The sequence below is a fragment of the Topomyia yanbarensis genome, chromosome 3, assembly GCF_030247195.1.
Source record: "Topomyia yanbarensis strain Yona2022 chromosome 3, ASM3024719v1, whole genome shotgun sequence".
Taxonomy (NCBI): domain Eukaryota; kingdom Metazoa; phylum Arthropoda; class Insecta; order Diptera; family Culicidae; genus Topomyia; species Topomyia yanbarensis.
The window spans coordinates 65,467,937-65,495,289 of NC_080672.1; the positions used below are offsets into that span (position 1 = coordinate 65,467,937).

A 27,353-nucleotide genomic window follows, 5' to 3' on the forward strand; every position below is an offset into this window, starting at 1 on the left:
CTTACTCGTTTTATTACTTGTATTCATTTTATTCTTTTCGGCATTTAATTCATTTTATTCATATTATTCATTTTATGCATTTTATTAATTTGAATTATTTTATTTATTTTATTAATTTTATTGATTTTTATGATTTTATTCATTTTATTTAATTTGTTCGTTTCATTTATTTTATTCATGTTATTCATGTTATTCATGTTTGTAATATTATTCATTTTAGTAATTTCAGTAATTTTATTCATTTTAGACTACCTAAGGCCAATTGCAGCAGGCCGTAATTTTAATTATGCTATAGATTGTACGGCTCAGACGTTTTGGCGTGGGGATTTCAATATCGCATGGGAATGAGCGTTTATGTGTTCATTCTTGAAACCGCGACGATTAGCTTATAAGTGCTCTGAAGTTCACTACATCATCTGAGTGTTTTGTTTTTTTTTACGATTGCGTGCGCAATCTCAATTGCATGTTCGCTTTTGTGTAACATCGCGAAGTACTCGAGTGTTTGTATGCTAACATGTTCGATCGAGTGGGTGTTTGTGTGTCGCGTGCGCTAGCGTATATGTAACATAGAGTATAAAGTTTCAATTGTATAACCGTCGGGCCATTTGTATATTTGCGTGTGTTCTCAAATGATCACCGTGACAGTTAAAATGACACTGAAAATTTTGCCAATTTAGGTACTAGTTTGGATACATTGTTTAACTAGATACCCAGTTGGTGCTAGTTACTGACGAGATGAATTCTAAACACACAAAAAATCAAACATAACTGGTCAAAAAATAGTTTCTGCCTATTTTTTTCTCCATTAAGGAGAAATATGGAAAAACTTGTTTTTTTTGGGTGAAGATTATGGACTGGACTACTTCCACATGTAAATTATTCAGATTCGCGCGGGAACGGGCGTTAGTGTGATTGCTCTTGAGACCACGTCTCTATATTCGTTGGCGCTAACATAACACAACATTACATTACAGTGCGAAATCGGGGGCGTGCGGATGATCCCGATTGCTAGTTTGTATGCGTGGCCAAATTTATATTATCGCGAAGGGAACAAGCCTTTCTATGTTACCGTATTTGTTCGTATGGCTATTTTTATGTCGCGTTAACTAGCCTCATAATTAGTTCACAAGGGTTGACTGGATTCATGAATAAAATTCCGAGTTTCGACGAAGTATCCAATCCACACTGTTTTAAGTTTGTAAACAAATGTTCCTAAGTCTATGAATGTCATGAGTGAACTATTGGTTTCAGGAATAATGTTCACAAAGTTGTGTACTAGTTCACGTAGAGGAAATTGATTTAGTAGTGACATGGCGGAAACTGAGACTAAAATTCACAAATCAAAAACAAATATTTCTACTAATTAGAACGTAACGCGTAACGTTATTGAAAGGCAATTGGACATAGTTTTAAAACACATGATTTTTGTTCATAGTCTTGTTTTCGTAACGTACAAACTGTATTGTTCCGGAATTCATGAAACTTTGTTCACGATTTTGGGAACATTTTTTCCGTGGTGCTACTAATAGATTTTATCTCACTAGTTTATTACCTTAAATTTATGGAAATGGGGAGTAGGATTCGCTCCAACCTCCTGATATTTTTACTTTAATAATCTAAGCCAAGTACTTGAAAAAAGAATGATGTTGAAATGTTTGCAGGATCGCCAATTTGGGTGTGTGTGCCATAATGAATCAACCAGTGTGACGATTAACGACGACCCGGATAACACGTCTTACTTCTTTAGCGTCCAGAATCCGAAAGCCGCAAATAATCCAGGAGATGCATATGGCCGTTCAAAAACGTTCCTGGTTTATAAGCAATATGGGCATGAAGCGGATAACCGGACGGTTATCTTTTTCTCGGAGCCAAAATGCGATTCGCATTAACAATTTTTATGGTGCATAAAAAAAACAATAAAACTCTTCCCATTGCTAAATGTCACACTCAAGATGGTCCGTTTGGTCCCAATCAGATAGACAGCCGAGCGTTTCTTGACATATATTGCGAAAGAGCACAAAGAGGATTGCTTCCACTCGACGGTTATAGTGTGCTCTATTTCACATTCGACCTTTGATATAACCTTCTAATAGTTTTTCAAGGCAGGAAAATAGATTTTTTTCAAATGTCTTTTGTTCTCTGCTGGCCAAGTCTTTAGAAGGCGTAAATGTCTTCACGTTCAGGTGACACGATGAAGTTGTAATTCATTTTCACGAGCGACTCATAAAAGCATCTTGAACAGTCGACTGATTTAGCAATTCTGAAATCGTTTCTTCTAAATAGTTTCTATCCACCTGAGCTCCGTCACGGTACTGATGGCAAATCTACTAGACAAAAGAGAATGAAACGGTTAGCGGTCAAAACAACTAGCGAGGCTTATATTGAGTTCCGGTTCTCACTCCAATGGATTGACAAACGGTAAGACTGTTTTCTCGTGTATCTGTCACTCATTAGAATCATCATTGAGATATCTGACGTTTAAAATACGCACACCGAGATCTCGCATTTTTATACTACCGCCGTCCCCTTAAGCCCACAAGTGGTTTGTTTTCCTCCCAATTCGCAGTGAAAATGATTTGTTTTCCTCCCAATTTAAACGTCAAAACGACACAATACTAACGCAACGGGATAAGTCTATAGAGAGGTATTAGGAATGACCATCATGTTATTTACAGTGTAAATACAATTATGACAGTCATCTTATTACAAACAATGAGCTAATATTAATTAATATATTAATATTAGTATTAGGTTTCCATCAAATAGAATTGCATAAAAGAAACAGAAAGGTTGAGAAAAAAATACCAAAGCGCCGCATGCTGCAATACAATACACTAACAGTATTTCGCTCTCCACTCCAATAAATAAATAATTGATACTCAATCTATCTGTCATTTCAATGCGCGCGTTAGCTCTCTCGCACGGCGATATGAAGAAAATAGAAATGAAATGACGGTCATTTGTGTGGTGATACGGTCATTTCATATTTACCGTCACTATTCAAAGACCATCATGAGATTGCACAGCACTGGTTCGAGATTTTGACTTTCCGGAAGCCGCGAATGGCTCTCCAAATGTGCACCCGCTGATGTTCGAAGAAGCGTTTCTGAAGGTGATGTACTAGCTAGGTTAATAACTAGGTAGCTTCGACTGTATTGACAAAAAAATTATGCCGCTATAATAGAAAAAAGGTGTCCAACGAAAAGAGCGCGCTTTGTTTTCGTCGGTACAATTTTTTTCTTGGTGAACAATGAAATGAGTCCTTTGATTACGAAAACGAGCAAACATTATATAGAATATTTGCTGCTTGGATGGAAACATCAATATTATTTCCGACATTATAAACCTATTCCCGGTATTTCATACAAATATTTTGCACACAGTTTGTTGTTGAAAATTTCATTACCCTTCCGAATAAACAAGCAAGCTGCAAAACTGCCACCGGTGTAGGTCCCCGATCAAAGTCGGAATTTATTACCTCAATTAAATATATAACTGCATCAACTTCGATCCGGAATGGGTTATTTGTTTTCCATATGCAAATCCACTGTAATTCAACAGACAGAGCCCTAATGAAACAATAATTAACATCAGGAAACTCACGATCGACCCAATTTCCTGCGCACGTAAAAACGTAAACATGTGCAATAATCATCAGATAGGTAGTTCCTTAATCATGCATGACAGTCAGTTCATTTCGTGTGCATGTTTTCATACCGTTATTAAAATTGACATTATCGATTTTTCAATGGTGTTTGACTACTCTATCTCTCTCTCTCTCTCTCTTTCTCTCACACATATAGCACTGACTAACCCATTTCCCGTCCCCAGGGTTTGACAATCAGTACCGGTTTGAAAACAAGTTTGAACAAGGAATTATTAGTCTCTTTTTTCCACGGGACTCACTCACTCCCGCCTAACACAATGGATCGATTGAAATAATTTTCTTCCCTGCTGGAAACATACGAAATTGCTTTCGGTAAGCGAGAAAAACATGCTGTCGGAGCGAAACGATGAAAATAGGATAAACATTTGCTTTGCGCTTCGACGGCGTCACACGGTGGCATCCTTTAGTTTAGATGGTAGTACGCAGTAGCAGAGTGGTTAACTCGCCGGTTTCCGGGTGATTGCGAAACACAATTCGAGATAAAGAGTGGAACAATTTCGAGTTTGTTCAATACTTTAGTCGTTGACTTCAAACATTTGCATCGCTGGTGGCATTGTTTGGAAGACGGAGAAGCATTCGGAATGTTCCGTCTGGTCGTTGTTTCAGGAATAAGAAAGCTGGGTGTTTGTGATTAGTACTTGCACAACCATTACGGAGTTCGAAACTGATATTGAATGCAATTCGTTGCAAATGAAATTGTCAACAACTGTTAAGGATCCATCAATAGGGGGTCAAACATGCGAAGACAATTTGTTTGAAATTTATGAAACTACACATTGAAATATTTTTATAATGAAATTAAAGAAAATTTACAGACATCTTAAAGCTACATTTTGATATACAAGAGGAGATAATATGATTTTTTGATATAAGTGGTGTCAACCTGAACTATTTTGAACTCGGTAGGACCATATCTGATCCTCTCTGGGATTAAAGAGAATCTGCTATTTATTCTAAACATTGCGTATCTACTGATGCACAAATATTCATCCCTGACTGATACCGTAAAAGTTTGCCCAGATAAGTTCAAAATTGTGATATTCTGTCTAAAATAAGCAAATGACGTTGCTGGCGAAAAGTCTTCTTCGAAAGACAACTGCATCGACATGCCCGCTGCCAAAGTTGGGATCGACGGTGTGGTCATCGATTCGAGTGAAGCACGGAGTTGACTGTTTCAATGACCTGTTACTCGAGTGAGCAAAAAATTTGAATGGCAATCCCAGCCAGTACGCTAAATTGTGCGGCGCTTCAAACTTGTATTGGGTGACCTTGGTCAGGACTGCTTTGTATTTAACTACATCTTCTTCGACAAGGATCGCTTGCATATTTGACAGTTTTTGCATCGCACGACAAGCATTGCATCATTGTACTAAATAAATGTAAATGTAATGGGACGCGGAAAACCCGCAAATCTGCCCCAGAGCCGGGGTTAGTTGGAGGTATGTTTTGTTACGTCAGAAAATAAGCAATCAAATGGATATCAAAATTATATAGAGTTCCTAATAGAATGTGTTATATGTTATTTCAATAAAACTGTATATCAACCGACACTTGCATTGTTTTTCGGTCCCGATTCCCCGGCATTTGGACTTTTCAAGGTGCTCCATATTCAACAGCAAATCTTCGATATCCACAACCGCCCACTTATCCCTGCCTATTTCCACTTATTTCAATCCGCCATGGCTGCCAATCACAAAACATATTAGAAACAAGAAAACTCAGCAACCTGCTTCCAGAATACTCAATTGGTCAGATAGGATTTGTGATACGATTTTTGAATAACTCCACAAATCGAGAAATAACATGAAAATCCATGAAGAAAACGATCCATAGTAATTTTTCGTATTCATTTGAAAAAAAAATTTTGAATGCCCGGGGAACCCGAAAATTATTTTTAATCTTTAAGAAACTTTTTTGTTTTTATTTTTGATTTTTTTTCTTGATTCATGTTTGCCTTTTTTGTTATTTTTTCCTTTTCGCCCGGGTTTTGTACTCATTTTATTTTTTCATTTAGTCTTATTTTACTTTTTTGTATATTTTGCCCGTTATTATCATTCTTTAATTTTTATCATTTTTGCTCCTTTTTTTAAATGTGTTCCATTTTTTTGCATTTGTCCCATTTTTTCCAATTCGTTTCATTTTTTCATGTTTTTTTTTTAAATTTTATCTATCGTTTTATTTGTTTTATTATCCGTTTTATTCAATTGATTTCTTTAAATTTATTTAATTTATTTCACTAAATTTATTTTTTATTATTCCTTTGTTTTTGTTCATATTTTCCAATAAGCGTATTTTAGTATTTTTCTATCCCCCCTTTTTCATATTTTTCATTTTAGGGTTCTCTCATTTACTTCAAACATTTTTCCATTTCTTATGTTTGATTTTTTTCATGATGTGAATTTTTCTGTTCATAATTTATCAGTTTTGAAATTTATGCTTTTCATGCATTGATTTTTTGTTCAATATTCTTCCATTTTTGTTTAAAGGGCGAACACGAAATTATTGCGACACCGAAAATGTCATGCCAATTTTCTTATAATGTTTAAAATCAAACCAAAATTTTAGGGTAGTTTTATACATATATTTACTTCAAAAATCAAAAGAAAAGTTAATCGATGGAGCCTTGAGTGTAAAATTGAACGCATTTTCGCTTGATGCCCTCCATCGAAGTCTTTACAGTGTCATCCGGTACCAGTTTCTCAGTTTTTTTTCCATTTTCTTAACATGTCCTTCTCGTCTTTGGCTGTCTTCTTGCTTTTCCGAAGTTCCCGCTTCATCATTGCCCAGTACTGCTCCACCGGGCGCAGCTCCGGACAGTTTGGCAGATTCATGTCCTTTGGAACAAAATGGACAGAATTGGCCTCATACCACTCCAGGACACTTTTAGAATAGTGACATGATGCCAAATCTGGCCAAAATAGCGGAGCTTCGTCGTGCTGCTGCAAGAACGGCAAAAGGCGCTTCTCGAGGCACTCAGATTTGTAGATCTCGCCGTTTACTGTGCCCTTTGTCACGAAAGGCTCACTCCTCAGTCCGCAAGAGCAGATGGCCTGCCAAATGAGATATTTGGAGGCGAACTTCGACAATTTGTCGTCTACATAGAACTTGCTCCTGCCGGTGAAAAACTTCAACCCCGGAATTTGCTTAAAATCGGCTTTTATATACGTTTCGTCGTCCATCACACAGCAACCATATTTTGTCAGCATCTTCTCGTACAGCTTCCGTGCCCGAGTTTTAGCCGTCGATTGTCGCCGCTCATCGCGGTTTGGGAAGTTCTGTACCTTGTATGTATGTAGTCCAGCTCTCTTCTTTGCATTCTGGCCGTAGCGCTGCGACATGCCGATCTTTTTAGCCAAATCACGGCTTGAGACGTTGGGATTTGCTTTAATCATCCGCTTCACCTTTCCCTACGTCCTTTTTTCTCCGGTCCCGGTTTTCTTCCAGCTCCTTTGCCGTGGTCCAACGTCAACCGCTCCTGGAACCGCTTCAACACTCTGGAGACGGTTGAATGGTGAATGTTCAACAATTTTCCCAACTGTCGGTGCGACAGGTCAGGAAATTTCAGGTGTTTGGAAAGAATTTGTTCTCTCGACTCGCGTTGGTTCACCTCCATCTTCGTTGAATCGAAAAACACGACTTCGAGTTTGACAGCATGTAAACAATACACATCAATGAAAAAGTGTGCAAAATTTGGTTGATTTTTACCCAATGGTAAAAAAAGTTATGCCCTGTTGAATGTGTCGCAATAATTTAGTGTTCGCCCTTTAATATGCAAATTACTCACTTGAAGCTCATTTATCGAACGTTCAAGTTGAGGTACACTACTAGTGGCCGTGGCGATCTGGTCCGCCGATAAGGTGATAATTTTGTGGTGTACAATTTACAAATACCTTGTGAATCATTCCCGACTTTGCCGTCTAAAAACATCGTCGAAGGCAAACCGGTTTCATTTCGCTGTTCATTCACATATTTCCAGAAGGATTTTGGGTCCGCTTTCAGCTTGCGTTACATCTTTCGTTCATAGCTGGAGAAACATTGTGCACTCATTTTTTTAAATTCGTGATTTAGCCGGATGTAATGATTTCTGAGTGCGGTGTTTGCTAAATTTTCTTAGCGCTGCTCGTTTAGCTGTTTTTAGTCGACGCACAGTGGCGTAACTACTACCAAATCCTGGCCAAAATAGCAAAACATAATTTTTGGTGTTCTTTGCAATTTTTTTTCGACAAAATAGTTTTTCCAACCACACTCTAATGAATGACAACAGGAAAATAGGTTTTTCGATTGATAATTTTTGTATGTGAGTATTTGAAAATGGTGAATTTCTAACGGATTTTCTAACTTTGAATTTCATTGCTTCACAATTTTTCATATCGCCCAAAAACTAAGTATACAAAGTCAATATCTGGTATAAAATCGTGATTTTCATAACAAACACCAACAAGTTTGACCAAAGAACATCTATTTTTGTTACATTTTTCCTCTATTTAGTTGGGTTCAAAATGCGCAAATTTTATCAATATTATTTAAAATTCGATAGTGGAAAAAGTATTTTGTCGGGTATTGTCGGGCAGATCCGTTTAAGCGACACGGTTATTTGGGCTCTCTTCTCTCCGTTTCACGAAAAAAAAACATTCCCAATTAATCCCATTGCCGCTTTTACAGCAGTTTGAAAATGGCATGTTTATGCCAAAATATGGGCAAAATAAGCAACAAAGTCTTTATTGAGGCTGTACTAAACATCTCAATTTGATTAGATTAGATTATGTGTGAAGGTATACAATGATTTATTCAGTGTCTCCGTAAGTTTCTCCAATTCTATTGTGATGTGGATATTTTTTTAAAATCAAGATAATTAAAAATTAAGACCTTTTGTTCATTAATCTATGCAATCCATTGTGACAATTATATTTACAATCGCATGCACGTTCTGCTTATTGTAGAATGTGAAATATAACTAACCCGAATCTTACTTTATGAATAGTCACGCACACAAGTTGCTTTCTAAACGTTGGTAAATCGTCATTTGTTCAGGTTGTATCTGTTATGAATTTTAATACTGTATATTAATGCTTTTTTCATACATAGTCTATTAATTAGAAAGTTTATTCTGATTTTCATATAGATTACTGACAAGCATCTGACTAATGGTATTAGGAATTTTGCTTAAAATTTGAATCTTTTTATTTCATTGTTTATTATTGGCATATTATAAAATTTTGATTTATATAAGTATCCTATTTTTGAACCATCCACGAGGTTATTTTCTAGATACCGATAGAAGCATCAAAAGGCCCATAAGAAAATATTGTTCTCAAATTCTGAAACAATTTCCTGCTATATTTAAGATAAGTTTGGTAATTTAAAAGATGAGCTGGCGGAAGAACTTTATTGCACTAGCTCAATTTTATCGTAAATTATGAAATGTTATGAGCAAAAAAATATTTTAATTTATGGGGTTACGTTCATAAAATCAAAACCTTTAAGTGCGAAACCTTCTAATCGACACCCGGCATCCCCAATAATATCGTTAAAATTGAAGAAATTAACATTGAAGTGTAATTTACTTTTTTTTAATTTTTGTTTTTCACTACACTGCTAGGAGGATTAATGCGGTAATTATTTATTCGTATACTGTCCAAAACTGTAAGAAATCACTTTTTACTGCTCTTTGAGATACAATAAGGCTTAAAAACGTGCAAATTAATTTTGGCCAGGAATTTGGTCTAGTTACGCCACTGTGCGACGAAGCTCTGCAGTGTGGGATGGATGACGGCCAACTTGATGATTATTTATTTTCGGGACATGGCGATCTATCAGGTAACTCAGGATATTGCAGAAAGTCTGTGTGGCTATGTTTACATCTTTGCAATCCAGAACAGAATCCCAGTCGATATCCTGCAGTACATTTGAAATATTGACGTAATCGGTGTGTTTGAAGTTTTAAGAGATATCAGCCGAGCCTTCTAAAAAAATCAAACTTGGACCATCCTCGAGCGTAAGAATTAATGGAGGGTGGTGTCGGACGTACTTCACTAGCGGTGTGCGGGCGGTGTCAATATGTGGTGCTGTATCTCGGGCGCTGACGAAGCACAGATCCAAAGTGCGGCCGTTCTCATTTGTAATGGTGTTGATCTGCTGAAGTGTAGCCAAGCTGTAACTATCTAAGATAGTGGTAGCAGCGGGATGAAGCTGAGATTTATCCAAATCAGGATAAAGATATCCGCTGTGAGCTGGTCGTCATTTTATTGCGGGTAGATTAAAATCGCCTAGGATAATAATTTCATCTGCAGGTTGTGCCATCGCAACAATGGAGGCTATTGACTGCGAATGCACATCAATCAACGAGGTTTCGCGTATCCTGTCTGGCGGGAAGTAAACCACACACATATACAAAGTTCGGTGTTTTAACTTTATCGCTACCCACACTTGTTCGACAGTGTTTCATTCATCGTTCGTGATGTGTTGAACTTTGAACCCAACACGCACTGCTAGTAAAACATCTCCGCCTGAAGTTTTACGGCTGTTGTGTGGACCTCGATCGCATCGCAGAACTTCGTAACCTGGGCCGATCACCTGATTTGATGAAGTTTGTTCGTTGAGCCATGTTTCAGTGAGTGCGATTATGTCGTAGCAGTGATCGGAGCAAGCCAGCTGGTATGCGCTAGCGCGGGAATTCACGCCACCTACGTTCTGGTAATATATTTGCACGAAACTACACCATTGCGTTGTCTGGAAGGTAGATTGCTATGGGGAAGTATGACCGACTCTTCAATTGATGAATACTTGCCGAAGTGTACAGGCTGGAAGACCCCCTCTCCATTCCCAGACACAGGGCCGAGACGACTGATGACGTTGGCTGCAAAAGGCGCGACTGTGCTGGGGGGATTGAGGGCTTCCTGCTTGATTTTTACGGTGCGTCTTGGTGGTTGAAAATCATCTTTGGACTTGTCGGTACAGATGGCTAGAGATGACTAGCACAGACGCAGCGTTTTCCAAAACCCCAGGTTATCCTCGGAAGAACATTCACGTTGAAAGTCGATAAATTCGCGGAACTACATCCCGTCGGGCCAGGTTTCCGCGTTAAGTGCCAATGCCCGGAGCTTGGGGTCGATCCCGATTTTGAGCGAAATGAATTTTAGCCCGTTCAAATCGGCGACGCTTTTACTAATTTTTTCACTTCACTAGTAGCAATCCGTGACAGATAGATTCAGCTTTTTCTATGCTGCAGGCTGGACGGAAATTAACGGAACCTTGTCTATGTGAACCTTTCGGCAAATACACGTTAAGTCGGGAATAGCACGATTAAGAGGTGAGCTAACCAAATCTGGTTCGCGAGCACGTTTGGTTGCGAATCGTTTCTAGACCGGCGAAATCGTGGGAGTTGTAGGTGGAGCTTTGAGCAGGCCCGATGAGAGGGGGGGTCAGCCAGGGTAATTGCCCTGGGGCCCGGGTCGTATTTGGGGGCCCGCGTTTTTACTCGGTAGATGGGCGAACACTTCCGGTATTCATAGAAGAGAAATAAAAATATCAATAGTAGTTTCTTTGTAATCATTCGTCTTATTAAATTATTAAATGATGGAGGCGTAAAAAATGAAATCTTTATTTGATAGTTGACATTTGTTAAAACAAACGTTCTTAAGGGAATTGTCTACTTTGTGTAGAAGTTAAAAAAGCGAGTTTTATTACTTGAATCGAGGAATACACTACGAAATATTGTGAAACCAATTCAAAGTATGTTCGAAGAAAGCAATAGAACGTCAAACAGGAATGCGAGCGCATGGACAAACGCATCCGTCCTCTTCTACGTTTTCTTCTTTGCTAGTTGTGCTGGTTGTTGGCGTGAAGATACTGGGCGTGATTGTTGTTGAGTGAATATTTGTTCCTGTCAGAGCCGTAGATATTGATTTTGTAGCCGTTTGTGATTTGGCATAAGATAACGGTGTGCTGTTTACGGTTATAGCAGATGGGCTTATTGTTCTTTTGCACAAAGTATTCCGTGCAGTTTTTTTTTTGCAGAATTCGTTCATAGGAATCTTCCATGGGTGCATAATCATTAATCAGTGTTGCCTGATGAAACGTCCCATTTTCGGTTGATCCGCATAAAATGGTTACGTATGAAGGAGTTGGTTTGTACGGAAGCATTCTCACCATAAGAACAACGTTAGGGACATCCTGGAAAATGCGAAGTTTCAGCTGTTATGCAAAGCTTTTCTCCGTATCTTGACATAAATTTGTTAATCACGATGTCAGGGGCGTGTGGAGATAATTCATGTAAGCGTATATCTCTAGAGCCCTTGCCTATAAATACTGGGATGATGTTGTTAACGTGGCAGCTTTCGTTGGTGTGCTGCACGTTGTTCACAATCTATAAGTTTAGTAATTGTTTCACTTCCCGAGTAGCTGATCTTACAGGACATTTCCAAATCAATATCAACACAATTAGTCTGCGGTTGTTTTCACCGTGTATCTATAGCGGAATGATTTTCAGTTCTTACTCTGGGCGAGATGAGAAGGTAGACCGATCTTAACTAACCGTTGAATAAAAGGTTAATTTTTATATTTTTGTATTGTTATAGAACGTACTAGTATTTTCCCTCTAAAAATGCATTGTGTTGAGATAGAACAGTGATTTTGGGCCTCACCAAAGATGCGTGTGATGTCTATAAGAACCCAATTATGATGCGCAAAACTAAAGAAATCAAATCAGTTCAGCTAATCCAACAGCAGCAGTATTCAATTGCCTACTGTACTCACAGTTGTGTTATTTGCGTCTGATTACTGTGTTCTGTGTTTATATTGTTGTCTCGTCCCACATATTCTCACAGTTTACTTATGTAAATAGAAAATCTTTTTGATTTGATAATTTTAAACAAAAATTTTGAGCTGCATCTGCTACCTTCTCATTTTTCTTACAACAAAAGCCAAAAACTGCTCCACCGCTACCAGCAAAAAAAAAACAATCCATGTGTCGCTTTGTCTGCACAGTAGAAGCAAAATATTATGTTCCAAGCTACTGTGTCGAAAAAAAATGAGTGACGATTACAAGTAGAAAGTAGCCTATTGCGGTCAAAATATATTCCTATTTACTTTTGAGACGTTCCTTAAGATCTATTGTTAAAAGTACAAATGGAGCTAAAGATGACCAATATTTACACCATATAATTTCACCATGTTAGACATAGCGTGCTGATTATGTTCCAGACCATCAATGGAACAGAAGCGTTTGTTTCGCGAAACACAATATATCCGCTCACTGTTAAAATACAAATTCTTAATCCCTCCATGGTTTGGAAGTATTATTTCCGCTATTGTAGGACCTGCAGATCCTGTTTTCCTTACCCCTAACCTTACTACTTCCCCAATTCTTGCTATCAGGGAAATAATGAAAAAAAAAAAAAAAACGATTCATGGCACAGATCTCCGATCTACATGGGGAATGTGCCATTTGAGCCAGACGCTGCTGATTCCTGAATACCCACAAATTTAAAAACTTGTAACTATGGCAATTTTACCCCTGGTATCAACACGGAATAAGAAGCTGTCGAAATTCGCCTGTCTGGCACGCTATCTGTAGATGTGGCAGTATGAGTCAACCGGAGTCTAATAGAAACCACGGACTCATGAGTTTCCCGTGGCTGAAGAGATACTAACTCATACTGCACTAGAGGACATAGGTTTAAAAGGACCCGCCAGTAATACAAGCCTTGAGGCCCGACGCGGCTCTCGACGGCCCTGGCTTTGAGTGCATCGCTGGAGACAACAGAGTTGCCAGAGAACTGTTAATTCAGAAATTCTTTTTTTTTTTTCGTTTTCTGGGAAAAAATATTCTAAATATGGGTTACCCCCTTTTGGACACCTGCCATTCAACTTATTTGTCTATTACCAGAGAGCCCCATGTGTGTGTCTTCTGATATGAGGGTGAGAGGTGCACTTTTTTAATCAGTAAAATGTCGCGAATGAAAACTTTTAAAACAAAAATTGAAACAAATACTTATACGATTCTCACTATTGATATATTCATTTCGTATTGTATACAGAATTTACATCCTAGCTTTTAACTTGAGAATGAATAATACATAAGGAAACTGAAACCGTTAGTGAATATGTAGATTAGAGGGTAATAACATATTTAGATTTATTTATATTCCTGCATCGTTTTCTACCAAATCTACCAACCGGAAAGTGTAAAGTACCGATCGAAGAATTCAAGCATTGCACCAAACCAAATAAACTACTTCAGTTCACATAGCATACGGGTATGGATGCGTTCCAACGTTCAGCCTTTCAAGAAGGGAAAGCATAGGTACATAGCACAAGCTAGCTACCTGCTTCCGTTCCACACGGGCGGATGTGGTTTCAACTTTGTTACGGAGCAAACTTTGTAGTTGCATACATTGTACTTGGTGTACATGTATGCAGGAATCTAACTGTTGCTGAATCGGAACCTCCTGCAACGTATGTTGTGTCCATGACCAACAGTACGACCGGTGGTTTGTGCTGGAAAGTAGTATCGCTTTTCCGCATGAACACACTTGGCTTGGCAAGTGCCAGTAATCCTTATTTTGGAGAAGGTGTATGCAGATAGAGTTTAAAGAGAATATTTAGTGGGTTTAAATGCTGAGTCTTGTGCCATCGTTACTAAAATTTTACGGGTGCGCATACATTAATGGGAATGCTTAGTTGAATGATTTTTTTTTCTAAAGAATTAGATTTATTCGACTTGAAATCTCAGGATAACTAATTATGTCACATAATCCAAATAGAATCACTCAACACCTGAGATCCACTGTTTTTCGTTATACTGCAAAGCCCGACGCTATTCGACGGTAATCCTATAGCCAATTCCAACTCGCATTGCTTATGAGACCCGAAATCCGTTTTCATTCACATCCAAAAGCAACAATCTCAATCCGTCTGGAAAACACAAAACAACCCGCAGCGGCCAGCTTGAGTGATAACCGCAGGGATCTAAACTTTACCAACAAATCATCCCAAATTGCAACCAAATGGGGACGGATTTGGGATGTGCCAACGAGCGGCCATTCTCGGGCCAATGCCGGTGGGCTGTTCAGAGTACTTTACGGACACCAACCAGCAACAGGTTGAGCTGTATGTATGTTCTGTGTACGTCCACATTTAGATGGATGCCAATAAGCAGTGGTAATTTATTATGAGATCCCGACCACATGGGGTGCGGTTCCATGAATCATGGATACGCTTTCGGCGCAATTTAGAGTGATCAATAGATGTGTTTCTGTGTCGATGTGGTTCTTTTGGGCTTTCGGATTCCCAGCAGAGCCACGTCAACAGTATAAATACGTACGTGCTGGTCAAATTTCTGGGAATGGAAACTTGTTGAACATTTCGATGTAGGTACGAGTGGCTTCATTACGTTTCTGTGTGTCTGTTGTAAAATGAATATCCACTGTATGGTGGCCTTTGCTGGGTCACCGGGGAAAGGGAAAAACAAGCCCAACGCAATGTTGATGAGGATTGCCTGTGGGTTACAAGATAATCGCAATATGATGTCGACCACAATTATTTCAAATTATTTTATTCCACTGAAAAGGATCATCATGAAATTGTTTTTTTTTTTACTAAATACTAAAATAGGTTTACAAGTGATAGTACAGTACCTCATTTATTTCCAGTTTGGATGTTATTAGGTGTTTGAAATTATTTGAATTGGCGGTGATGTGTTCACCATATCCGCATGTCGCATCAACTGTTTTTTGACGATGGTCGTTCAGATATGCTACTATTGAAAATCTTTTCACAAAGAACGAACGTTATAATATCGTATGTAAAGTATTTAGGCTGCTTTTATGGCATCCCGTTCTGAAGGGGATGATGGGATGCTATCTAAATCTTATGTTTCTTTTTTTTCAATTTTTCGTCCGTCTTTGTCTGCATTAAGTGCCTATCACCGATATCAGAGAAGCGATTCCACCATCTGGACTCTAGTAAAGGGCGAACACGAATTATTGCGACACATTTAACAGTGCATAACTTTTTTACCATTGCACAGTGGCTCAAAACAGCGTTTTGAGGTACTTAATTCATTGGAGTCAAAACTGTTCATATTAGCGATTTTATATATTCTACAATGTTTGTGTGTATAAAAAGCGCCATCTTTTGGCAATATTGTTGTTTTAAAAAAATTGATCATAGTAGGCTATAAAAAAATTAACTTTTGAACCGAAAGAGATAGCGCTTGACCGTCTTCAACAAAGTTGTAGAGGAGAGTATTTTCATAAATTTTGCAGAAGACATGTTGTCTCTGTCACTCACAGTTATTGAGTTATAAGATATTTTCTATGATGAAGTCCTACAATTCTTATTTTTACTCATAACTTTTTTGTTTCTGATTTTTCGCGTTAACTATGTTCGAAGGTATTTTTTATCATTACAAAACACACAACTTTTTCGAAGAAACAAAATAGCTGTGAATACTGTGTCAAGACTTATGGCTGATTTTGATTTCATTTTAACCTGTTTTCGAACCCGTGTAGCTTTCCTATCGGCAAAAACTGTGATTATACTATCAATTATTCTAATAGGACTGGGTTTCACCTACAAAACGAGGGTAAAACCGTTTGTCCATAATCACCCGTTCAGAAGTTATACCCTGTTGAAAGCTGTATGTCTGGACCTCTTGAAGTCGCGCATATGGCTCACTGAACGAGTAGGCGCTGGTGTTCAAAGACGCTTTCGCTTATTTTTCTGAGTGGCGCGCCTTCTGTGTACTAGCGCGTCTGCTGGAAGGTTAACGCCGATATTGAATGATTTTCTAACGGGTGATGTACTTTTCCAGCTAATCGAATGAATTTTAGTTTTTGAATATTGAAGAAGAGGTAAAAGATACACTTTTCCATATAGGGTGAAGTGCCTATTTTCACCATACTAAGCAGGGTGCCTCACTAATTCATTAATTTCTCAGCCTACAAGCAATGGAATGTGTAAAAATTTACATCAACAGCTTTGCTTCGTTGTTGAGAACCAATATAATAACACAAATGCGCTGAAAATAGTGAATTTTTCGTGTTTGAGCGCAACGAAAACTCGAATCGAGTGACCCTATTGTTGCGCTACCATTTCATTCAATCTGTTGAATAAAGATGACAGACACTGCTCTAACCAACGGCCTCAAATGGGTACGGTGATAATAGAAACATGGCGAAAATGGGCTCATCACCCTAATCGCTCTATTAACCTGCTGAATATTTGCAGATATTTCATACCGTGGTGAATGCAGCAATTTTGTGCATCTTCTTTATCCTAAAGCTAACATTCATACGGTAATCCCGACGGAAATGAAATTGTACATTACCCGTTAGAACATCATGTAATATCGATGTTAACCTTCCAGCAGACGCGCTAGTACACAGAGTGCGCGCCGCTCAGAAAAACAAGCGAAAGCGTCTTTGAACACCAGCGCCTACTCGTTCAGTGAACCATATGCGCGACTTCAAGAGGTCCAGACATACAGCTTTCAACAGGGTATAACTTCTGAACGGGTGATTATGGACAAACGGTTTTACCTTCGTTTTGTAGGTGAAACCCAGTCCTATTAGAATAATTGATAGTATAATCACAGTTTTTGCCGATAGGAAAGCTCCGCGGGTTCGAAAGCAGGTTAAAATGAAATCAAAATCAGCCATAAGTCTTGATACAGTATTCACAGCTATTTTGTTTCTTCGAAAAAGTTGTGTGTTTTGTAATGATAAAAAATACCTTCGAACATAGTTAACGCGAAAAATCAGAAAAAAAAGTTATGAGTAAAAATAAGAATTGTAGGACTTCATCATAGAAAATATCTTATAACTCAATAACTGTGAGTGACAGAGACAACATGTCTTCTGCAAAATTTATGAAAATACTCTCCTCTACAACTTTGTTGAAGACGGTCAAGCGCTATCACTTTCGGTTCAAAAGTTAAATTTTTTATAGCCTACTATGATTAATCTTTTAAAACAACAATATTGCCAAAAGATGGCGCTTTTTGTACACACAAACATTGTAGAATATGTAAAATCGCTAATATGAACAGTTTTGACTCCAATGAATTAAGTACCTCAAAACGCTGTTTTGAGCCACTGTGCATTGGGTAAAAATCAACCAAATTTTGCACACTTTCTCATTGATGTGTATTGTTTACATGCTGTCAAACTCGAAGTCGTGTTTTTCGATTCAACGAAAATGGAGGAGAACCAACGCGAGTCGAGAGAACAAATTCTTTCCAAACACCTGGAATTTTCTGACCTGTCGCACCGGCAGTTGGGAAAAATGTTGAACATTCACCATTCAACCGTCTCCAGAGTGTTGAAGCGGTTCCAGGAGCGGTTGACGTTGGACCACGGCGAAGGAGCTGGAAGAAATCCGGGACCGGAGAACAAAAAGACAGAGGGAAAGGTGAAGCGGATGATTAAAGCAAATCCCAACGTCTCAAGCCGTGATTTGGCTAAAAAGATCGGCATGTCGCAGAGCTACGTCCAGAATGCAAAGAAGAGAGCTGGACTACATACATACAAGGTACAGAAGTTCCCAAACCGCGATGAGCGGCAACAATCGACGGCTAAAACTCGAGCACGGAAGCTGTACGAGAAGATGCTGACAAAATATGGCTGCTGTGTGATGGACGACAAAACATATATAAAAACCGATTTTAAGCAAATTCCGGGGTTGGAGTTTTTCACCGGCAAGAGCAAGTTCTATGTGGACGACAAATTTAAGAAGAAGAAAATGTCGAAGTTCGCCTCCAAATATCTCATTTGGCAGGCCATCTGCTCTTGCGGACTGAGGAGTGAGCCTTTCGTGACAAAGGGCACAGTAAACGGCGAGATCTACAAATCTGAGTGCCTCGAGAAGCGCCTTTTGCCGTTCTTGCAGCAGCACGACGAAGCTCCGCTATTTTGGCCAGATTTGGCATCATGCCACTATTCTAAAAGTGTCCTGGAGTGGTATGAGGCCAATTCTGTCCATTTTGTTCCAAAGGCATGAATCCGCCAAACTGTCCGGAGTTGAGCCCGGTGGAGCAGTACTGGGCAATGATGAAGCGGGAACTTCGGAAAAGCAAGAAGACAGTCAAAGACGAGAAGGACATGTTAAGAAAATGGGAAAAAAACTGAAAAACTGGTACCGGATGACACTGTAAAGACTTTGATGGAGGGCATCAAGCGAAAATGCGTTCAATTTTACACTCAAGGCTCCATCGATTAACTTTTCTTTTGATTTTTGAAGTAAATATATGTATAAAACTACCCTAAAATTTTGGTTTGATTTTAAACATTATAAGAAAATTGGCATGACATTTTCGGTGTCGCAATAATTTCGTGTTCGCCCTTTATCTCAGCAGCATCCAAGCTAAAATCATCGTCCTCGCCTGGCCCAGACGGTTTTCCGTCTATGCTTTTGAATAAATGTATTCCCGGGCTTGCCGAACCACTTCGTCGGTTATTCGAGTTGTCGCTTGCCATCGGAAAGTTTCCATCGTTGTGGAAATTAGCTTTTGTGTTTCCAGTTCATAAGAAATGGGACAAGAAGAACGGAGAAAACTATCGCGGAATTTCTGCACTATGCGCGGTAACGAAAGGGCCGTCTTAAGAGGACGCGGGGTCCCGGGGCACTATTGAGCTAAGGGGCCCCAATAATTGAAAAGGTGTAAACAGTAGGGTGGGACAAAAATTAGATTCCTGCTTCGAGCAACTTTATAGGCACCATTTGGGTCCTAGATCAACTGTGCCAATTCTTAGCTCGATCCCTGAAACTATATTTTGCGCCCACTGTTTAAAGTTTACATGGGACTTTGTATGGGAAAATTAACTTTCACAAAGTAATTCCTCCAGGTGTCGCCCATTGCTTCCTAAAAATAAATCCTTATGTGGCTTTTATTGGAAATACAACAAAGAAACAAAGTCTCGAAGCCAACGATACGATATGATGTTTGAGACAAAAGTTATTAAGCATCAGAAACTGATTGATACTCTGACGTTTGATAAAGAATTCATTTTTTCTAGCATTTGCTGTTGGTTGTCCAGTTATTTGCCTTTTTTGATCTCCTCTTAATGTGTCTAATTCAATTATCTAAACTGTTTGGCCACTTCACAAGAGTTTTGAGAGATAAACTGAGGCTTATTTTGTACATAATAAGAGACACTTAAAATTTTTGTACATAATTCGACCTTCAGCAGCAATGACTAAACTTTAACTATGGGCGCAAAAATATAGTTTCACCGATTGAGCTTAAAATTTGCTGATTTGTTCTGGAACCTAAATGGAACCCTGAAAGTTACTCGGAACAAAATTTTATTTTTCCCATATAACCGTGTCCCATTCTAGTAAACAGCTGCAGAGTAGGATGATCTAAAAATGATTCCCAGCATTACAGAATTATTTCTACTCCATGTCGCCCTGAGACTCTTTTCCAAATTTGTGCCAAATCAGTCAACCGTATTGAAAATGTTTTAAAAAATAAAGCGGGATTCCAAATGTATTGAGAACAAAGAGTATTGCAGATTTCCACAACCAGGTGTCGTTGCTGATGTCCAAATCACTAAATGCGGTGGTGTGAGTTCGATCTCAAGTGACGTACAGTGCAATGGACTCACCAACTACGCTATTGTCTTCCTAGACAATGTAATCTGACTTTCATAGTTGTAAGATTTTCTTTGAAGATTAAAAGTGCCTCCATCAAGAAGGAGGAATATTGGAGCATGGTCTGTTAAACGTCCATTAAACCAAAAACGAAGCGCACTGTTGTTCATGATTTTTGGAATACTTGGTGTAGTTTGCACATGTTCATTTACATTGTTTCGTTTAGTGTTGATCTTGGTAGCTTCTTGATGCTCTTGATATGATGAATAGAAACAGAGTCGATTTCCGACTTTGGAAAAATGCACATTTTTTCAATCGAATAGTGTGAACTTACTTACAGGTGGCCGAATTTTAGAACCTTTGAAATCAATCGGTATTATTTTGAGTTCAAGCGCAAATCGCCTTGAAATTCATTCATTTTATTCGCATTACTTTCTGCCGGAATAGGAATTACGGTTCTTTAAAATATTAGTTTTTCATTGTACGAATTGTTGGTGACGTTGCTTTTTGTTATATATTCCGACAGACGTGTTGTGCATTCATTTATTGTGCTCGGTTCGGGGGGGGGGGGGGGGAGGGGGGGGCGGCTGGGTTCATCCCCAGTACAAACCGATCCTGAGATCCTTTGATTTGAAAATTATCTGGCTACATCTGCTGACGTGGGAGAAGTAAAGCCGACCGGTGTGATATCAAGGGTTCAGTTAGTAGAATCGCTTCCCAGTGCGGAGAAGGACCGATGGAAAATAAATGTGAATATTAACATTAGTTAGTTAGTTTTTAGCGTTTTGGATTCTTCTCATCAGTAACTAGCACCATCTTGGTGCCTGTTAGATGATTAATCTAGACTAGCACTAAAATTGGCACTGGTTAGATGCTGAAACCATCTCACTGGCACCAATATTATGCTAGTTACTGATGAGGAGAATCCCAAACGTTAAAAACATTAAGTTAGGTATGGTTCGTACAAAACGATTCGGATCTACAAAATAAAACTTTTTTCTGCGTCCCAACATTTCCACTATTCAGTGTTAGAAATGTTCATTCAATACTTTAATTTCGTTCGCTTAAAATTGCGTTCAAAATGAAACATAAAAATACTCGAATCTATCAATATCATCTGTATATGTAATTCGTTTCAATGCTTTCGTCATTTGTCCATAAACTTTTTTTTGTTTTGATTATAGAGGTTTTAACCTTAGGGTCATTCGCCTCTTTGTCGGGTTAGAGAAATCTCTAACCCTATGTGCGGGGTTTGGAATTGAACCCAGGTGATCTGCGTACATTCGATTTACCAATTACGCTATCTCCACCCCCGACTGAACTGAGGCTTTGAATTTAACAAGGAAAAACTGAATTTTTAAAAATTAAATTATTTTATTCCTACAGCACAAGAATGTTCTACTTGTGTGAAACATACTTTGAGGACACACCACAATACAAGAATATTTTTAAAAATATTGACGCTACTAAATGTCCAAGATTCTACAAATATCCTCAAATGCACGCACATTTACAGTGGCACATTTAGTCAAATCTAGGATAAAGCTAGGTTTGATACATGTTGATACTTTCACAAGGGCATTTCAAACTTCCTTTTTTGGTATTTCATGAACGTTTGTCTTCAAAATGGATTAAAATGGATGTGATAGAGCGGAGTATAGTGCAAAAACAACATTATTGGTTCTGTGACAGTCTAAGACTGATTGGGCAGAGCGAAACATGCCAAATCCGACCAAAAAGTGTCGATTCTTCGTAAGACCTCGAGAAGTCTCTTTTGGACGCTTGCATGTGGATTTGTCCGTTGACAGACTCAGGTGTAACGAAGAAATATAATTAATATTTTGGCACATCCACAGATCGTTTTCAAAACAAGATTTTCTGGTTGGTTGGCTAACGTCCGGTGCCTTCCAAACCAGTGGCGTAGCCAGAAATTTGGTTTGGAGGGGGTTTTGATGAAAATCGCAAATTTTTTAAAAAAATGCTAAAATTTAATATGAGTTTGATAAATTATTGAAAACTCAAAAACATAAGTAGTCTAACAGATGTCATTCCAGTCTACAAACAAGAAGGATCAACATGGAACAGTTTTCAAACCTCTATAGATTATTTTCTTGTATAATATGTCAATGAAGTCAAAAATTGCGATCTTTTAAAGTGGGATAAATGATCCAAAAAAATTTCCACGTTCAAGATCACCTAATATAATAATCTTTGACTTTGAAGGTTTGACAACTTCGGGAAGTTATCAACATAAAACAGCGCCTGCTTTGATATAGACATTTTAGTGATTAACTTTCATAGAGGTAATTATGGTGAATTAATTTTTCAAAAATATTAAGAGACATGGTGCCTACAGCGAAGTTTTTGATAATGTAATTTCAAACAATTTTGTTGAAAATATGAAGGCTACATGAATTCAACATATAGGGATTTAAATGGACTGGGCCTGCTATATTTCTTCTTAGTGAAGAAAAATTTAGGTGAAAACTATTTTTTTCTGCGCTACGGATAAAATTGTTTGAAACAATCATTGCGAGTTGAGAACACAAAACCTTTAACTAAATTATGGATGGATGGAACTGAAACTTGCGTTTCGACTTCATCTCATCAGAATCCGACACTAACTTGGTGGGCGGACTAAGCTTGCGCCGAATTGATGCTAGCTCCTGAAAATGGAATCACTCTTTGTGTTTTTGAGTCCTTTTAATATCTGGGAATTAGTTGTTTTATATCCAGTTCCCTTATTTTTGTTTGTAAGCTTCAAAGGCACCTTGAACGCAATGTGAATTTATTATTTAATTACCGCAGAAGAGATTTATCAAATACAGTAATTTCAGAATAGCTTGTTGTAAAGGTTTTCTACTACTATATTTCGATACTCTGAATATGTGGGATATTTATGTCTTTGACAAAGTTGTTTGAAATAGCACTTTCGACAACTTTGCTGGAGACATTAAGTCTCGACCCAAATTTGGTTGAAGAGTAATTCTTGTCTATAATTACTTCTAGGAGGATTAACCGTCAATATTATTCTATCAGCAGATGAACAGTTTTACGTTTTGAAATTCTTCAATGTTACTTAACGTCGAAATTTGGCAGTTTCGAATGAATGTGATCGTGACCGTTAAAAATTTATCGAGCATTAATTTTACTTTTCTTTAGTAGTCAACCTCACAACTTGCAGTACTAGAACGTAGTACACAAAATTTTAGTACGCCATTCATTGCATCCTGCTAAGAGGCTATTCATATAGTTGATAATACAACAAAAATCCAATGCTCATAAAACCGATCCTGACCTGCTAGAGACAAAATTACATCAGCTTTCAACTAGTTTCTGAAATGTTATTCTTGTTGTTAATCATATTGAATTGTTGTCTAAACTCTACACAATCTAAAAAAATACATTTTCAGCAAATGTTGAAATGTATGTAAGTTTTCGGTAAACAAGCTTATGTTTTATATGCAATCAACCTATTCAAATTTAGATTCCCATTCGAAAAATTGTCTCTAATTCATATTTTGAAGCATCTTTCCAAAAATGAGCTCATAATAATTCAGACAGTTATTTTATTTTACATTGAAGTAATTTGACAACTATGGGATTTTGGCTAAGAAATAAGTTACGAGGTCTCCTTCCCATAATTTTCCAAAAGTTCTCATGACGCTTTAAACACAGTTCTCAATGTAGTGATCAGAGAATATTTTTCCAAAAATATTTTGTGGAATATTAAATTAAATTCGTCAGCATTAATTTTTTTTTCAATCCAATTAATTTTGGTTTGGGGGGGGGGGGGGTTTAACCCCCAAACCCCCCCCCCCCTGGCTACGCCACTGTTCCAAACTTTTTATAGAGGTTGTACCAAACGTTTCATTGCTGTTGTTGAAAATAAATTGAAACTTGAATCGAAATGTTGGATTGACGTTTGAATTGGTTCAATAGTCATGCAGTGCCTCGTTTCCTGCTACTCTGATGCTTTTTAAACAGCTTGATCACCTGGAATACAGTACAATGTGCGATTCCGAGTTGCTACTGATCTATTGTTACCCACATATTAAAAAGTAATGAACAATTGAGTGCGACTTTTCTTTGAAATATAGTCTACAGAAGGATTTTATATTCATCATAAGTTCGGGGCGCCCAAAATCCCGGGGCCCCTGGCCCTGGCCCAGTGTGCCTATGCGTAAAGACGGTACTGAGTAACGAAGCTTTTCGAATTAGTTGTGATGGAGCCGGTGTTCTTTCTCTGCAAGCAATATATCTCTGGGGACCAACATGGATTCATGCCTAGCCGATCAACTACAACAAATTTATTGTCGTTCACTTTTTTCATCTCTGAGGGATTTGAGGATGGTTTGCAAACCGATGCTATCTACACCGATCTGTCCACCGCTTTTGACAGAATCAACCATGATATCTCCATCGCCAAATTAGCTAAACTTGGATTCAATGGATCACTTCTCCGTTGGTTTCAGTCATATCTGGTAGGCCGTCAACTTAGCGTGAATATAGGCAACGACAATTCTGAAATGTTTGCAGCTACATCTGGCATCCCACAGGGAAGCCATCTCGGACCACTTATTTTTCTGCTTTACTTCAACGATGTAAATTACAGACTCAGTGGACCACGCTTGTCGTACGCCGATGACGTCAAGATATTCAACCGTATCAGGACTTTGACAGACGCTCACATCCTGCAGAAACAATTCGTTCACGGTGTATTTATTAGAACAATTTTATGCAAAAAAAAATCAGCATCTCTGAAACTTCGGAATATGAAAGAATGGGCTTTCCCCTTTCATTTGAAACTAAGATCAAAATAATCCGTCGGGGGGTCTAGAGCAACTTTTTTTTAAGTTTACTAAGTTTTAAGTTTTACTACTGGAGCTAGTTCATATTCCTGTCCCTAGATGGTGCTTTATTCATTCGAACAACACTAAAAGTGAGAATTTGATAGAAAACTTAATTGTCTACAAGTTTGTTGACCACTAAAAATTGATCTGAAATTATCCGGAAAAGTTGCTTAAGATTTTAACAAAGTTATATCTAAGATAGTTGCACACGAGGCCTAGTGGTTTGGAAATATGTTTTCTCGCACTTATTACATTACCAAAAAAGAATTAATATAATAGGCTTAGTGGCATGAAAATATTAGACGGGATTCATTACGTTGACAATTCTAATTGAACTTCTGAAAATTAGGATGTTTGACAGAGTCAGAAAACTATTTGTGCTTTTGGTTTGTAATCTTTCCCGATAGGTTCGAAGGTACCATTCATCGGAAGGTATTGCTTGGTTACAAGGGTTTGCTTACATTTATGTTTTAGAAAGGACCATTCGTCGTATAATTTAGGTTATGATCGCTTAAGTCAGCTATTATAATTCCGATCAAGACGAAATGTTGGGACACACCGTTTCTAATTTAACGCCAACCACAGCAGTAACTGTCCAAATTATTGTTTAGCGTGAAACGATTTATTCAAATTTTCTCCGCATAGCATATTGTGGCAGTTGGATTTTACGGCCATTTCCTATCAATTATGCGAGATATCGTTACTAAATTGATCCTAGACTATGCGAAATGTATTTTTTTTGAAAACAAAATATGATATGAGTACAACAAGAACCTTATATACATAGAAGTCCTCGAATATATCCCAAAAAAATTATCTTGATCCAAAGACTAACTGTTAACTGTTTGTCACATTGAGTTAATTTTGCAAACGGATAATCAGCGTTTTTAACCATGCGTTGCAATGAAATCCGCGAAATAGGGCAATGGTGCGTTAAAAGTTTCATTGAGTTTGTTCGAATATAAAGGTTGAAGTTCAGGACAAGTGAATTTTATACGAAGATACCAACAGAGTAGGAGATTCATGTAAGAATAGTTATCAGTCATCCCTGAGAACAATCGAAAAAATGAAAAAGAAGGCATAAATCATAGCAAAAGCTGTTTCTGCGGGAGGAATCACTTACCATCATGAACAAGAATATTAATATCATACTAGTTTTGTCAACACTTATCTAAGACTTTTCATCTCAAACATATTAATGGTGCCCTGTATCAGGGAATTATAATTTTCAGCTGAAAGATGAGACTTTCCAAGCTCTCAAATTCCGCTGAATTCACTGTTGAACTAAACACAACTATTTGGCAAATAAAAAAAGATCTTGTGAATTGATAAACCACTAGGTCTTCTGTGAAGCTAACTTAGACTTAGAATTCGTTAAAATATTAAACAACTTATTCGAAAAATTTAAAATCTGTTTTTAGTTGGTAACAAAGTTGTAGACAATTGAATAATCTATCAGATTCTCACTTTTAGTGTTGCTCGAATGTCTACAGCACCATCTAGGGGCAGAAATATGAACTAGTTCCATTGTAAAATCTATGTTTTCACAAAAAAACTTCAAAAAAAAAGTTGCTCTAGACCCCCCGACGGATTATTTTGATTTTGGTTTCAAATGAAAGGGGAAAGCCCATTCTTTCATATCCTGAAGTTTCAGAGATGCTGAATTTTTTTGCATAAAGTTGTTAAAAAAAGACACCATGCGTTGTCTTTAGCGAGTAGTGTGTCGATAATCGAATGGTTCTAAATCCCGCAAAATGCACTGCAATCATCTTCTCGAGGAAAAGAGAATCTATTAGTTTCGACTACAATATCTCAGTACTGCTTATTCCGCGAGAATGTTGCGTGAATGATCTTGGAGTGATGTTAGATTCCAAACTCACTTTCAAGCAACATGTCTCATATGTTATTGGCCGGGCATCACGAAACCTGGGGTTCATCATCCGTGCTGCCAAATCATTCACGGATATATACTGCCTAAAGAGCCTGTACTGTTCCCTAGTCCGGTTATCTCTCGAGTATTGTTCCACGATTTGGAGCCCGCACTATATGAACGGTTGTGATCGAATTGAATGTATCCAACGCAAGTTTATACGATTCGCCCTCAGACAGTTACCCTGGCGGGATCGTTTTAGACTACCTAGCTACAAGAGCCGCTACCTACTAGTTCAACTCGACACCCTCCAGCATCACAGAGACACAGCAAGAGCTCTAGTTGTCGCCAATCTGTTGTCAGCGCACAT

General features: G+C 38.0%; 2 protein-coding genes across 4 annotated transcripts in view; both read right to left on the minus strand.

Moving 5' to 3' along the window:
* LOC131691329 (potassium voltage-gated channel subfamily KQT member 1-like) overlaps nucleotides 1–27,353 on the minus strand; it is a 523,220-nt gene that overhangs the window by 416,767 nt on the left and 79,100 nt on the right. The gene's annotated exons all lie outside the window — the stretch shown is intronic.
* LOC131686968 (uncharacterized) overlaps nucleotides 10,109–27,353 on the minus strand; it is a 28,235-nt gene continuing 10,990 nt past the window's right edge. Inside the window, exon 2 of the mRNA XM_058971000.1 lies at nucleotides 10,109–10,357. Coding sequence (XP_058826983.1) covers nucleotides 10,109–10,357 — 249 coding nt within the window. The remainder of the gene's footprint in view (nucleotides 10,358–27,353) is intronic.